At 48.0% G+C, this 14,738-nt stretch overlaps 1 protein-coding gene across 1 annotated transcript in view; it reads left to right on the top strand.

Annotated features, from left to right (window-relative positions):
* BRWD1 (bromodomain and WD repeat domain containing 1) overlaps positions 1 to 14,738 on the top strand; it is a 1,722,898-nt gene that overhangs the window by 1,231,850 nt on the left and 476,310 nt on the right. The window contains exon 28 of the mRNA XM_069202575.1: positions 13,729 to 13,840. Within this exon, the coding sequence (XP_069058676.1) occupies positions 13,729 to 13,840 (112 nt within the window). The remainder of the gene's footprint in view (positions 1 to 13,728; positions 13,841 to 14,738) is intronic.

Below are 14,738 nucleotides of genomic sequence, written 5' to 3'. Positions count from 1 at the left end.
AAAGTGGTGGTAACCATGTCAGAAATAGTCTATTTTCCAACAAGTAACTTGTTCTCTAGAGGCGTACAGGTAGTGCCAGGTAGCCGCCAATGGGTTGCCTACCTTTAGGGTGACCACTCCCTCGATATGACCACTTAAGCTGAGAAGTAGGCATAACCCTGACCCTAGAATGCTAATTAGGTCCAAAACAAGATGGAGGAATTTGAAAAGTGGTGTCTACATCAGCTGGTTCTCCTTAGGGGTGGGATTGTCATCATGTGGGCACATCTCGTAATATTACTAATTTTCCCGCCTTTCTTGCCGCTAAGATGTGGGGTGAAGACAGGGGGGTGGTCTTCTCTAACTTCTTTAGAAACCTGTGTCAAATAAAGGCGGCTGGACTTTTGAAACTTCCTGCCCAGGAATGTCCGACCTACCTGGAAGAGGTGATAACACCTCTGCCCAGAGCAGGCTTTTTACCTGGTCTGAGATTGCTGGCTCTCACCTCAGGTCAGAAATCTGTCAAGGATGATTGTGCTGGTTTAGACCAGTCAGTCATCCCACTAGCAGCTAGGTAGGTTTTAGGGGGCGCTTCTAGGGTACCCTCTGGGTGCATGAAATAATAAAATCATCACTGGATTCAGTGAGGGTTCATTAATATGTGATGTTTGATACAAAACATCCTTATACTAAGAGAAACCATCATGTAGTTGGGCATTTTGTATTGACCAGTGGCTACCATGTGCTTAAAATGGCTTCCCTGTCCACTTACTATGCCTAAGAATCGACAGAGATAGCAGAAGCATATCTGCTCATGCAGGTATGTCCTCACATGTGATATAATGCACCATGCTTTAGGACTGTTGGCTTATGTAGGGGTGACTTAAAAATGTCCCATGCAATGGTAGAGGACCTGGCACACAGGGATGTGTGACAGGTCATTTTCACTTTTGTCTGCACCAAGACACGCAGCCTGCAATGGTATTGTTGTGTGTTTTTGTTGAGAGGTCCTTGAGGGTCGCACAGTTCGTGCTGAAGCCCTTTGGGACCTTCTTTACTACCCCAGGCCCTACGTGCCAGGGGTACCATTTACTAGGGACTTACAGAGTGCTAAAGGTTGTGCCAGTTGGGAGAGACAGTTGTACAATTTAGGGAAATAAATCTGGAAACACGGACCTGGTTAGCAGGGACACAGTGCACTTTCAGTCTAAATCAAATCTGATACCATGCAAAAGGTGGGGGCTAATCATGTCAAAAAGGATGCTGTCCTACATGGACACTGCAGTTTTGGGCTTATACTCCCAGTGGTGAGTCCAGAATGTTCAGGCTGTGATACCAATATTTCACCCTCTATCCTGGATTTTGGTGAGAATGAGACTGAGGCTACTGGGCCTCCTGCTGGTGACCATGCCAGGTGGCAAACACAGGCATTGCAGTGACGTGGGTCCTGAAGTTCCAGTGGGTGCGGCATCAGGAGAATGTCTGACAAGGTCTAGATCTCAGAGGGATCTGCACAAGATCTTCAGTGGTGGTTAACGAACTGCAGTTGTGTTGGAGGCATATCCCTCTCCCTTCCCCAACCAAATGTGACAGTAGTGACTGATTGTTCACTCCTGGGATGGAGAGGCCATCTGGCAGAGGTGGAGATCAGAGGCATCTGGTTTCTGGCGGAGTACGGAGTACACATCAACATGTTGGACCTTTGTGCGATCCGGTTAGCATTGAAGGCATTTCTTCCCACTGTCAAGGGGAAGATGGTGCAGGTGTTCACAAAAAACACCACCGAAATGTGGTACTGAAACAAGCAGGGCTGGATGGGGTTGTGGACTTTTCCCCAGAGGCTCTGTGCCTCTGGGCAGGGCTGGAACAGCAGGACATATCCCTGGTGGTTGAACATCTGGCAGTCTTTCTAAATGCCAGGGCAAACTCAGATGAATATATCTACCGGATCACAAATAGCATCTCCACCTGGAGGTGGCGAAAGGTCTCTTTCAGCAGTTGGGAGAGCCTTGGTTAGATCGGTTTGCCCCCTAAAACAATGCGCAATGTCAGCAATTTTGCACGTTGGAGTTTCTAAGGTGGCAATGGCTCGGAGATGCTTTTCGTCTAGAGTGGAACTCAGGCCTCCTGTACGCCTTTCCGCCCATAGCACTTCTGCCCAGAGTTGTCAAGAAGATCAAGAACGACTGGGCCCAAGTAATCCTTGTGGCTCCAGACTGGGCAGAGTCTAGTATCCTGAGCTGGTGAGCATGTCCATTGATCTTCAAATCAGACTGTCCCTTCAGGAGGATCTTCTGTCTGCACCTGAAGTTGTCAACACTGCGCCTTCTTGTGTGGAGATTTGGCAGCAATAGTTGACAGCTTTTGACCTTCCGCCCGAAGTTCTGTAACAATCTTGGCAGCTAGGTGTCCCTCCACCAAAACGGCCTACACCTATCATAAGAAATTGGTGGTATGGTGCATAGACAAGTCTCTTAACCCCCCCTTTCTGCCCTTTTCTCTGAGGTTTTATTGTTTATCCTTTCTCTGGCCCAGCAGGGCTCTGCTATGGGCACTCTCAAAGGTTATTTATCTGCTATTTCTGCATTTTTTAGGTTACCTGATCAACCTTTTTTGTTAAAGTCTTATATTGTACATATGTAGGAAGATGGCTCTCTATGTGGCTGTACTAAAAAGAAGTGTGCACTGTGCAGAGAGTCCAGTGGATCCTCAGTTGGTTTGCCGAGGCAAAAGTAGATAGCACCAATGCTCTATTTTGTGGTATTGTGGGCGAGCAGTTAGGCTTATTAGAGGGGTAGTGCCAAGCATTTGTTGTACTCATATTGCAATAAATGAGAGAGACACTCAGAATAGATCCAAGACCAACTTAGAAAAATAACATTTCTTTTTTTATATACTTTAAACCCAAGAACTCTGCTATAAGGTAAGTATGTTTTACGCATAAATACTTTTTACTTGCAAAAATCAACCCTTAGCGCAATTTCAAAGTTCTTCAATGTTAGCCTATGAAATGAAAAAACATTCAGTAAACAAGTCACGGGACTAATCTTGTGGACTTAAGGTGAGAACTGGGCAAGAGTAAGGACCACACCCACTGGTCACTCCGGGCAGCACTGGGGCAGCCTGGTGCAGAGGTGCAGTACGGCGTTGGGTGCCCAATGTATTTCAATAGGGATTGGTCTCCGTGGATTTAGGCTGCAAGTTCTGGCTTGGGGGCCAGTAGAGGACAACCAACAGTAAGTTGCAAAGGTGGGCTGTTTGGGAATGTAGGTGCATCTTTGGTTCTCTTCACCAGAGCTGACGGATGCAGGGGAGTCCTTTGGTGTTGGGTTTCCTTGTCCTGGACCACTTGAGTTGGGGGGTTAGGGGGTCCTGTGGTCTGAGGCTGCAGGTGTTGTCGTGGAGTCCAAAAGGGGTGAAACTAAGGTGGACTCTAACTTCGGAGAGCTGGGGGAGGTCGTTGACACAAGGTGTCAACTTCAACTCGGGGCGACAGCAGTGGGTGCAGTGGTTGCTTTAGGTGTTGTTTTCTCTCACCTCAATGGCTGTGGGAGAGGGGACCTGCATGCTGAGGCTACAGGCAACTTCAGGTAGTCCAGGAGGGGTGAAACCACAATGGATTCGGACCTTAAAGAGTTGGGGGACTTTGCTGGCACTGGAGGTCTACTCCCACTCAGGTTGGTGACGGCAAATGCAGTGGTGACTTACAGCAGGCCTTTGCGGTTCCAGAGGCTGCAGAGTCTTTTCCTTAGAGTTGGTTGGAGAGCTGGTCTGCTGCTCATATAGGAGACTTCAGTCTTTTCCGAAGGCAGGCAGTCCTAGGTTTCTGGAGGTTCAGCTGCAGGGTGAGGCATCTTCTGGTGCAGAGTTCTTCTAGGAGTGCCAACAGGCCGGCGGGGCTGGTACCAGGTCAGCTGCTGCTTCTCATCTTCTGCTGGTGTGTCTCTTCCTTTTTTTCTTAGGTTGTCAGAATGTGAGTTCTGGGTTTCAGGGGTGCCACCTAAATACTCAATTTAGGGGTGTTACAAGGACTGTCAGGTGGTAGCTAGTGGGTTGCCCACCTTCACAGTGACTACACCCTTTCCATTACCACTTCCGTTGGGAAGTGGGCCTAATCCTGACCCTAGTGGCCTAATCCATCCAACCAAGATGGAGGAATTTAAAAAGTGGTGTCCATTTCTGCTCATCCACCTTAGGTGTGGGACTGGCATGAAGTGGGCACCCCTCCTAATCTGCCTAATTTTCCTGCCTGTTTTGCTGCCAAAAGTGAGGTCAGGACAGGGGGGTTAAACCTTTCTGCCATTTGGAGACACCAGGGTTGGATTATAAAGGCGGCTAGGCCTTTGAAGCTTTCCGCCCTAGATTGTCCATCCTGCCTTTGGGAGGTGTCACCACGCCCACCCTGTGCAGGTTTTTGTCTCTGGACCCTGAGAGCACTGGCTCTCATCTTAGGGGGTCAGAAACATGGCTGTGGTGGCTGAACTGGTCAAGACCAGTGAGCTAACACACTAGTGAGCTGGTAGGTTTTCAGGGGGCACCTCTAAGGTGCCCTCTGAGTGCATGTATTAATGAATCCAACATTGGCATCCGTGTGGGTTCACCAATATGAGATGTGTGATTCCAAACGTCCCTATCTTCAGTGAAGTCATCATGTATCTGGGGAACTCGTATTAACCAGTGTCCAGCACATGTATTTAAAATGGCTTCCCTTGTCACTTAGTACGTCTGAGAATCGACAAAAACATAGCAGGAGCATATCTGCTCGTGCAGATATGCCATTGTAAGGAAATGGCTCCCTGTTGCAGTTACCCCCCACTTTTTGCCTGATACTGACTTGACTGAGAAGTGTGCTGGGACCCTGCTAACCAGGCCCCAGCACCAGTGTTCTTTCCCTTAAAATGTATCATTGTTTCCACAATTGGCACACCCCTGGCACACAGATAAGTTCCTTGTAAAAGGTACCAGTGGTACCAAGGCCCCTGTGACCAGGGAAGGTCCCTAAGGGCTGCAGCATATGTTGTGCCACCCTAAGGGACCCCTCACCTAACACATGCACACTGCCATTGTAGATTGTGTGTGTTGGTGAGGAGAAAAAGGCAAAGTCGACATGGCATCCCCCTCAGGATGCCATGCCCACAAAATACTGCCTGTGGCATAGGTAAGTCACCCCTCTAGCAGGCCTTACAGCCCTAAAGCAGGGTGCACTATACCACAGGTGAGGGCATAGCTGCATGAGCAATATGCCCCTACAGTGTCTAAGTCTATTCTTAGACATTGTAAGTACAGTTGTGGCCATATTAAGTATATGGTCTGGGAGTTTCTCAAAAACGAACTCCACAGCTCCATAATGGCTACCCTGAATACTGGGAAGTTTGGTATCAAACTTCTCAGAATAATAAACCCACACTGATGCCAGTGTTGGAATTATTAAAAAATGCACACACAGGGCATCTCAGATATGCCCCCATGTATTTTACCCAATTGTTCAGTGCAGGACTGACTGGTCTGAGCCAGCCTGCTGCTGAGAGACAAGTTTCTGACCCCATGTGGTGAGGGCCTTTGTGCTCTCTGAGGACAGAAACAAAAGCCTGCTCTGGGTGGAGGTGCTTCACACCTCTCCCCTGCAGGAACTGTAACACCTAGCAGTGAGCCTCAAAGGCTCAGGCTTTGTGTTACAATGCCCCAGGTCACTCCACCTAGTGGAGTTGCCCGCCCCCTGGACACAGCCCCCACTTTTGGCAGCAAGTCCAGGGGAGATAATGAGAAAAACAAGGAGGAGTCACCCCCCAGTCAGGACAGTCCCTAAGGTGTCGTGAGCTGAGGTGACCCCAGCCTTTTAAAATCCTCCATCTTGATTTTGGAGGATTCCCCCAATAGGAATAGGGATGTGCCCCCTCCCCTCAGGGAGGAGGCACGAAGAGGGTTTAGCCACCCTCAAGGACAGTATCCATTGGCTACTGCCCTCCCAGACCTAAACACACCCCTAAATTCAGTATTTAGGGGCTCCTCAGAACCTAGGAAACTAGATTCCTGCAACCTAAGACGAAGAAGGACTGCTGACCTGAAGCCCTGCAGAGAAGACCGAGGCACCAACTGCTTTGGCCCCAGCGCTACCGGCCTGTCTCCCAACTTCAAGAAAAACTGCAACAGCGACGCGTCCCCCAGGGCCAGCGACCTCTGAAGCCTGAGAGGACTACCCTGCATCTAAAAGGACCAAGAACTCCAGAGGACAGCGTCCCTGTTCCACAAAGACTGAAACTTGCTACAAACAAACAACTTTTAAAGGACTCCACGTTTCCCGCCGGAAGCGTGAGACTTTCCACTCTGCACCTGACGCCCCCGGCCCAACCTGCGGAGAAACAACACTACAGGGAGGACTCCCCGTCGAATGCGAGCCCGTGAGTAGCCAGAGTTGACCCCCTGAGCCCCCACAGCGACGCCTGCAGAGGGAATCCAGAGGTTCCCCCTGACCACGACTGCCTGCTTCCAAGAACCCGACACCTGGTAAAGACACTGCACCCGCAGCCCCAGGACCTGAAGGATCCGACCTCCAGTGCAGAAGTGACCACCAGGTGGTCCTCTCCCTTGCCCAGGTGGTGGCTACCCCGAGGAGCCCCCCCCCCCCCCCGGTGCCCTACAAAACCCCCCTGGTCTGCCCTCTGAAGTCCTGGGTACTTACCTGCTGGCAGACTGGAACCGGGGCACCCCCTTCTCCATTGAAGCCTATGCGTTTTGGGCACCACTTTGACCTCTGCACCTGACCGGCCCTGAGCTGCTGGTGTGGTAACTTTGGGGTTGCCCTGAACCCCCAACGGTGGGCTACCTTGGACCCAACTTTGAACCCTGTAGGTGTTTTACTTGCAAAACTAACCAAAACTTACCTCCCCCAGGAACTGTTGAAAATTGCACTGTCTAGTTTTAAAATAGCTTATTGCCATTTTTGCTAAAACTGTACATGATATTGTGTTGATTCAAAGTTCCTAAGATACCTGAGTGAAATACCTTTCATTTGAAGTATTACTTGTAAATCTTGAACCTGTGGTTCTTAAAATAAACTAAGAACATATATTGTTCTATATAAAAACCTATTGGCCTGGAATTGTCTTTGAGTGTGTGTTCCTCATTTATTGCCTGTGTGTGTACAACAACTGCTTAACACTACCCTCTGATAAGCCTACTGCTCGACCACACTACCTCAAAACAGAGTATTAGAATTATCTCTTTTTGCCACTATCTTACCTCTAAGGGGAACCCATAGACTCTGTGCATGCTATTTCTTACTTTGAAATAGTACATACAGAGCCAACTTCCTACAGCCCTCACATGTAATATAATGCACCCTGCCTTAGGGCTGTAAGGCCTGCAGAGGGGTTACTAAGATATAATGCATGCAGTGTTGGAGACATGACAAACAGGCTGTGTCTCATGTCGTGTTTTCACTTTTGTCTGCACTAACACACATAGCCTGCAATGGTAGCCTGTCATGTGCTTGGTGAGGATTCTCTTAGGGTGGCATTATTTGTTCTGCAACTCTTAGGGACCCTCTTTAGTACCCCAGGCCCCAGGTACCAGGGGTACAATAGGCACTTACAGAGGGTGGTAAAGCTTTTGCCAATTGGGGAAACAACTGTGCAGTTTTGGAGACAGAGATCTGGCACTGGGGACCTGGTTAGCAGGGACCCAGTGCACTTTCAGCCGAAATTACATCCGATACAAGGCAAAAAGTGGGGGGGAACCATGTTAAAAAGGGGCACTCTCCTACAAGATAGGTACCTTAAAGTCCTTACACATCCCTTTCCTCCATCCCCATTCATTATGCCCCAATGAGATTTGGTTTTGACATTTCTGATGTGCGCTCCTTTTGAGCCTCTCCACAATTGTCCTGTCAGACTTCCCACTTTGAAAACAGCCTTTCTTGTGGCCATTACATATACCCGCAGGGTGAGTGACCTGCAGGCATTGTCATCTAAATCGCCCTACCTTTTCATCTATCCTGATATACGGGTGGTTTGCACTAGGGCCTTCTTTCTGCCAAAAGTGGCTACGCTCTTTGATGTAGGTCAATCCATCTCCTTGCCTACTTTTTACGCACCCCGACAGCCTTCTAAGGAAGAGGAAGAGGAGAGACTCAACTATATGGACCCAAAAAGATCAATCAAAAGAATTCCAGGTGGATGATAAACTTTCTTGGTTATGTGGGTGCAAAGAAAGGTCACACAGTGCAGAAGTGGACTATCTCTAACTTGGTCGTACTCTGCATTAAGTTCTGCTATGCACTGGCCAAAAACAACCCCCTGAAGGCTTGCATGCTCATTCTACTCGAACTACAGCTTTTGGCACACGGAGTTCCGTTCCTTGATATGTCAGGTGGCAACATTGGCATCCTGGCACATGTTTACCAAGCACTACTGCCTGGATATTCAGGTCCATAGGGATGGGTACTTTGCCTGTTCAGTCCTGCAGGACTTTACAGGGAGTGCAGAATTATTAGGCAAATGAGTATTTTGACCACATCATCCTCTTTATGCATGTTGTCTTACTCCAAGCTGTATAGGCTCGAAAGCCTACTACCAATTAAGCATATTAGGTGATGTGCATCTCTGTAATGAGAAGGGGTGTGGTCTAATGACATCAACACCCTATATCAGGTGTGCATAATTATTAGGCAACTTAACAAAAAACAAATATATACCCATTTCAATTATTTATTATTACCAGTGAAACCAATATAACATCTCAACATTCACAAATATACATTTCTGACATTCAAAAACAAAACAAAAACAAATCAGTGACCAATGTAGCCACCTTTCTTTGCAAGGACACTCAAAAGCCTGCCATCCATGGATTCTGTCAGTGTTTTGATCTGTTCACCATCAACATTGCGTGCAGCAGCAACCACAGCCTCCCAGACACTGTTCAGAGAGGTGTACTGTTTTCCCTCCTTGTAAATCTCACATTTGATGATGGACCACAGGTTCTCAATGGGGTTCAGATCAGGTGAACAAGGAGGCCATGTCATTAGATTTCCTTCTTTTATACCCTTTCTTGCCAGCCACGCTGTGGAGTACTTGGACGCGTGTGATGGAGCATTGTCCTGCATGAAAATCATGTTTTTCTTGAAGGATGCAGACTTCTTCCTGTACCACTGCTTGAAGAAGGTGTCTTCCAGGAACTGGCAGTAGGACTGGGAGTTGAGCTTGACTCCATCCTCAACCCGAAAAGGCCCCACAAGCTCATCTTTGATGATACCAGCCCAAACCAGTACTCCACCTCCACCTTGCTGGCGTCTGAGTCGGACTGGAGCTCTCTGCCCTTTACCAATCCAGCCACGGGCCCATCCATCTGGCCCATCAAGACTCACTCTCATTTCATCAGTCCATAAAACCTTAGAAAAATCAGTCTTGAGATATTTCTTGGCCCAGTCTTGACGTTTCAGCTTGTGTGTCCTGTTCAGTGGTGGTCGTCTTTCAGCCTTTCTTACCTTGGCCATGTCTCTGAGTATTGCACACCTTGTGCTTTTGGGCACTCCAGTGATGTTGCAGCTCTGAAATATGGCCAAACTAGTGGCATCGTGGCAGCTGCACGCTTGACTTTTCTCAGTTCATGGGCAGTTATTTTGCGCCTTGGTTTTTCCACACGCTTCTTGCGACCCTGTTGACTATTTTGAATGAAACGCTTGATTGTTCGATGATCACACTTCAGAAGCTTTGCAATTTTAAGAGTGCTGCATCCCTCTGCAAGATATCTCACTATTTTTGACTTTTCTGAGCCTGTCAAGTCCTTCTTTTGACCCAATTTGCCAAAGGAAAGGAAGTTGCCTAATAATTATGCACACCTGATATAGGGTGTTGATGTCATTAGACCACACCCCTTCTCATTACAGAGATGCACATCACCTAATATGCTTAATTGGTAGTAGGCTTTCGAGCCTATACAGCTTGGAGTAAGACAACATGCATAAAGAGGATGATGTGGTCAAAATACTCATTTGCCTAATAATTCTGCACTCCCTGTATAGTATGATCTTGGTTTGCAGATCCACCTCCGGGGATGGTATTGCTTGGGTATCTATGTAGGAAGCTGCATTGGTGTGTGGTGGGTGCCTATGGTACTTACACCTTATACTAGGTCCAGGGTTCCCCTATTAGTGAAATGTAGGCAGTGTCTAGAAGCCAGCCTCTCTAGAGGTAGCTGTGGATGAGCAGCCAAGGCTTATTTTGGAGACATGCGAAGTTCATGCAATACCACTCTAGTCACACATCACTTACACACATGATAGCACTAGACAGTGTTACAATGTTACAAAAATAAAGGTACTTTATTTTAGTGACACAATTACCAAAAGTACTAGATAGGCAGATCTCTAATAGAAGAGTAAAACACACTGAATATGTACACTAGTAATCTGAAATAGGCATAAAAAGCAGTAGAAAACAGAGCAATAGGCGGAGCCCAAACCATATACTAAAAAACCTGGACTGCGAATGCAGGATGCCCACCCAGGTAAGTAGAGGGGAGCTGGAGGATCTAGGAACCCCAAAAGGTCAGTTCCATAGTGCCCCCCCAGCAGCCAGGAAGAAAGGAGTAAGTTACTGGTTTTTTTCCCAAACCACAAATAGGACTGAAAAGAAGAATAATGCACCACCCAGACAAAACTGCAAGAAACCAGCGGTGGATTCCTGAAGTGGAAGGCCTGAATAAGAAGGGTACCAAATCCAGAGCTCGTAGAAGTGTCCGGTGGTGGAAGGAGCCACTACCCACCTGTCTGTGGTTGAAGGAGTTGGTCAACGGTAGGAAGAAGACGGTCAGCAATGCAGCTGTGGAGCTGGTGAAGAGTTCCTGGAGGATGCAGTCAACGTCCCACGCCGGATGGAAGATTGCAGTCTGTTCGTGATGTGGAAAAGCCACCAACAAGCCTTGGCAAAGGCAAGAGCCGCGGAAGACGAAAAGTGGAGATGCCAGGGACCAGTGAGGTTCAGAGGGATTCAGCCCTGGGAGGGGAGTTCCAGGGGACCCTCAGCAGTGCAGAGTCACAGAAGGAGAGGCAGCCCCACATAAGACCCACTAGCAGCAGACCCAGGAGTCGCAGAGGAGCCCACACAGCAGGAAAAGCACATAGAGGGCTGTGGGTTGCAGGGAAGAGTACTAAGGACAGGGGCTACACGGAGCCAGAAGATTCTTTTGGAGGAGATGCCAACAAGCGTTGGTAACTGGAAGATTCGCGGTGCACGGGGTACTGTCCTGCATGGGAAGGCAAGGGTTTACCTTCACCAAAGTTGGACAGCTGGCAGAGAGGTCAAAGGGGACCACTTCAGACCACCACCCGTGATGCAGGATCCACGCAGCTCAGGATGAGAGGAGATCCATGCAGCTGCTCATCGTTGCAGTTGGTGTCTGCAGATGCAGGGGAGTGACTCCTTCACTCCAAGGGCGATTCCTTATTCCTTCTTGTGCAAACTGAAGACTTGCCTCCCTCAGAGGATGCACACCTGGGGAAATGTTGCAGAAGCTGGAAGGAGCTGGAGAAACCATGTTGCAGGGCGAAGACGTTGCTGGACCTGCAGATTGTAGGTTCCTGTGAAGTCCAGTTGCGGTTCCAGTGGCCAGAAGATGAAGTAGACATTGCAGAGGAGTCCTGCTGGAGCCTTGCACCCACCCAAGAGCGAGACCCTAAATAGCCCTGGAAGGGGGATTGGCCACTAAGCCAGGTGACCACCTATCAGGAGTGGGCTCTGAACACAGCTGCCTGACCTGGCCACTCCGTAGCTCCCAAATGCCTCTGCCCACCTTGGATTCAAGATGGCAGAATCAAGGGACCCTCTGGAGGATCTCTGGGCACCCCCTTTCGGGTGGTAATGGACAAGGGAGTGGTCACTCCACTTTCTATTGTCCAGTTTCGTGCCAGAGCAGGGACTAGAGGTCCCTGAACTGGTGCAGACTGGTTTATGCAAGGAGGGCACCAAATGTGACCTTCAAAGCATACTAGTGGCTTGGAGAGGCTACCCCTCTCAAGCCATGTAACACCTATTTCCAAAGAGAGAGGGTGATACCCCCCTCTCCCAAAGGAAATCCTTTGTTCTTCCTTCCTGGGCTTAAGCTGTTCAAGCAATAGGAGTGCAGAAACCCATCTGAGGGGGGTGGCAGCAGCTTGGAATGCCCAGAAAACCCCAGAGATGTTGTAGGAGCAATGCTGGGGGTCCTTTAAGGAGCCCACAGAGTGCATTGAATCTTACTTCCAATACTGGCATCAGTATTGGGGTATGATTCCAACATGTTTGTTATCAAACATGCCTAGGTTCGGAGTTACTATTATGTAGCTGAATATAGGTTGAGACCTATGTCCAGTGAACGAGTAAAATGGCGTCCCCGCACTCACAAAGTCCAGAAAAAAAATGGAGCTGGAGTTCGTGGGGGCACCTCTGCTCATGCAATGGTGCCCTCACCCACAGGTAGCTGCAACCTGCCCTCTTGGCTAGGAGATCCTGCCATAGGGGTTAATTATAGGGACCTGGTGCAGTGACCTGTAGTGAAAGGGGTGCATGCACCCTTTCCCGCAGGCTGCAATGGCAGGCCTGCAGATACACTTTGCATGGGCTCCCCATGGGTGGCATAATACATGCTGCAGCCAATGGGGGGCCCCTGGTGTCCCAATGACCTGGGTACCATATACTAGGAACTTATATGGGGGCACCCGTATGCCAAATGTGGGGTGTGTATTGTCCAAGCAACCAAATATAAAGGGAGAGAGAAAATAGTCACTGGGGTCTTGGTTAGCAGGATCCCAGTGAACACAGTCAAAACATACTGACAACAGGCAAAAAGTGGGGGTAACCATGTCAGAAAATCACAGGTAAGGTATCTGCAACTAGAAGTCACTATCAGATGAACAAGTTAGTTATCTTTTAGTAACGCCTTATCTGGTAGAGACTCATTCTAGTTGCAGGCACTCCTCTCAGGCTGATGAGCGGCAAAGAAAGATGGTAAAATGTTGAACTAGGCAGGATTTAGCACTAATAGATTTCTGCTTGCTTCCTTTGATTCATGTAACATAGTTTTGTTTTCATGAAGCCTAATGGGTATTGAAGCTTTCTGAAGTTTGTATTCTATTGTAATGGTTATTGTTTGTACAGTAAGAACACTTGAAGTATAATGCTCACCATGGAATTTCCTGAAGCTCTGCTCTTGACTCTGAATTTTCTGTCTGATAGCTGACAATCTTACCACCATTATGGTTGCTATGCTTAAGGGGAAGGGAGCAAATAAACCACTCTAGGTTCAGAAGACAGTGTTTGCATGAAATATTTTAATAGTGTAGACAGACAGCAGATTTGCTGCAAGTTATCGTGTTAGGTTTATTTCCCTGTCTGTTTGCCTGTTTATTGGTCTCAATTAATCACTTCTCTCCACCTCAGCAGGTTCTGAGTTTATATTTTGAAGGTGGCATACATGTGGATAAGCAAGACTTTGCTTTCCTGTCTTTAGTGTCCTGTTTCTCTGTAACTAATGGTATCTGTTGTGGTTAGAAAAGTTTAAATGACTACTGGTGAATTCAGATGACGGGTGGAGTGTTTTTTAATTAAGTAAGTTAGATGGTTTTACCTACATCGTGTTTGCCATTGGTATATATTCAACTACGTACGCTGCTTGGTGCAATTATGTAATGTTACACATAAGTGCATTGTTTTTATTATATTTTTGTAACAAGTTTGAATTCTCAGCACATTAGTGAATGTAACTTTCTTTCAGGAGACCGGTTCAGATCAATAATAGATGATGCCTGGTGGTTTGGAACAGTGTTGGCTCAAGAGCCATATCACCCAGATTATCCTGATAGTCACTTTCAGTGTTACAGTGTTAGGTAAGTGAGCTATTTTGTTTATTGAATATTGTAATTTTCTTATGGGAAGGGTGCCCTTATTGTTCCCATTAACAGTCCCAACCTCTGTCTAAGGAAATGCCTCCTTGGCATGGTTACCCTCTAACTTTTTGCCTCTGCTTTTGCTAAGTTTTGATTGAAAGTGTGCTGGGGCCCTGCTAACCGGGACCCAGCACCAGTGTTCTTTCCCTAAACTGTACCTTTGCTTCCACAATTGGCACAGCCCTGGCACTCAGATAAGTGCCTTGTAACTGGTACCCCTGGTACCAAGGGCCCTGATGCCAGAGAAGGTCTCTAAGGGCAGCAGCCTGTCTTATGCCACCATGGGGACCCCTCACTCAGCACAGGCACACTGCCTCACAGCTTGTGCGAGCTGGTGGCGAGAAAATGACTAAGTCGACATGGCACTCCCCTCAGAGTGCCATGCCAACCTTACACTGCCTGTGGTATATTTAAGTCACCCCTCTAGCAGGCCTTACAGCCCTAAGGCAGGGTGCACTATACCACAGGTGAGGGCATATGTGCATGAGCACTATGCCCCTACAGTGTCTAAGCCAATTCTTAGACATTGTAAGTCCAGGGTAGCCATAAGAGTATATGGTCTGGGAGTTTGTCAAAAACGAACTCCACAGTTCCATAATGGCTACACTGAAATCTGGGAAGTTTGGTATCAAACTTCTCAGCACAATAAATGCACACTGATGCCAGTGTGCAATTTATTGTAACATACGCCCAGAGGGCATCTTAGGGGTGCCCCCTGAAAACATACCTGACTTCCAGTGTAGGCTGACTAGTTTCCGCCAGCCTGCCACACACCAGACATGTTGCTAGCATGGGATGGGTGCCTTGTCACTCTGTGGGCAGGAACAAAGCCTGTACT

The sequence above is a fragment of the Pleurodeles waltl genome, chromosome 8 (genome assembly GCF_031143425.1).
Source record: "Pleurodeles waltl isolate 20211129_DDA chromosome 8, aPleWal1.hap1.20221129, whole genome shotgun sequence".
In the NCBI taxonomy this organism is placed as follows: domain Eukaryota; kingdom Metazoa; phylum Chordata; class Amphibia; order Caudata; family Salamandridae; genus Pleurodeles; species Pleurodeles waltl.
This window is presented reverse-complemented; position numbering and strand designations above follow the sequence as displayed.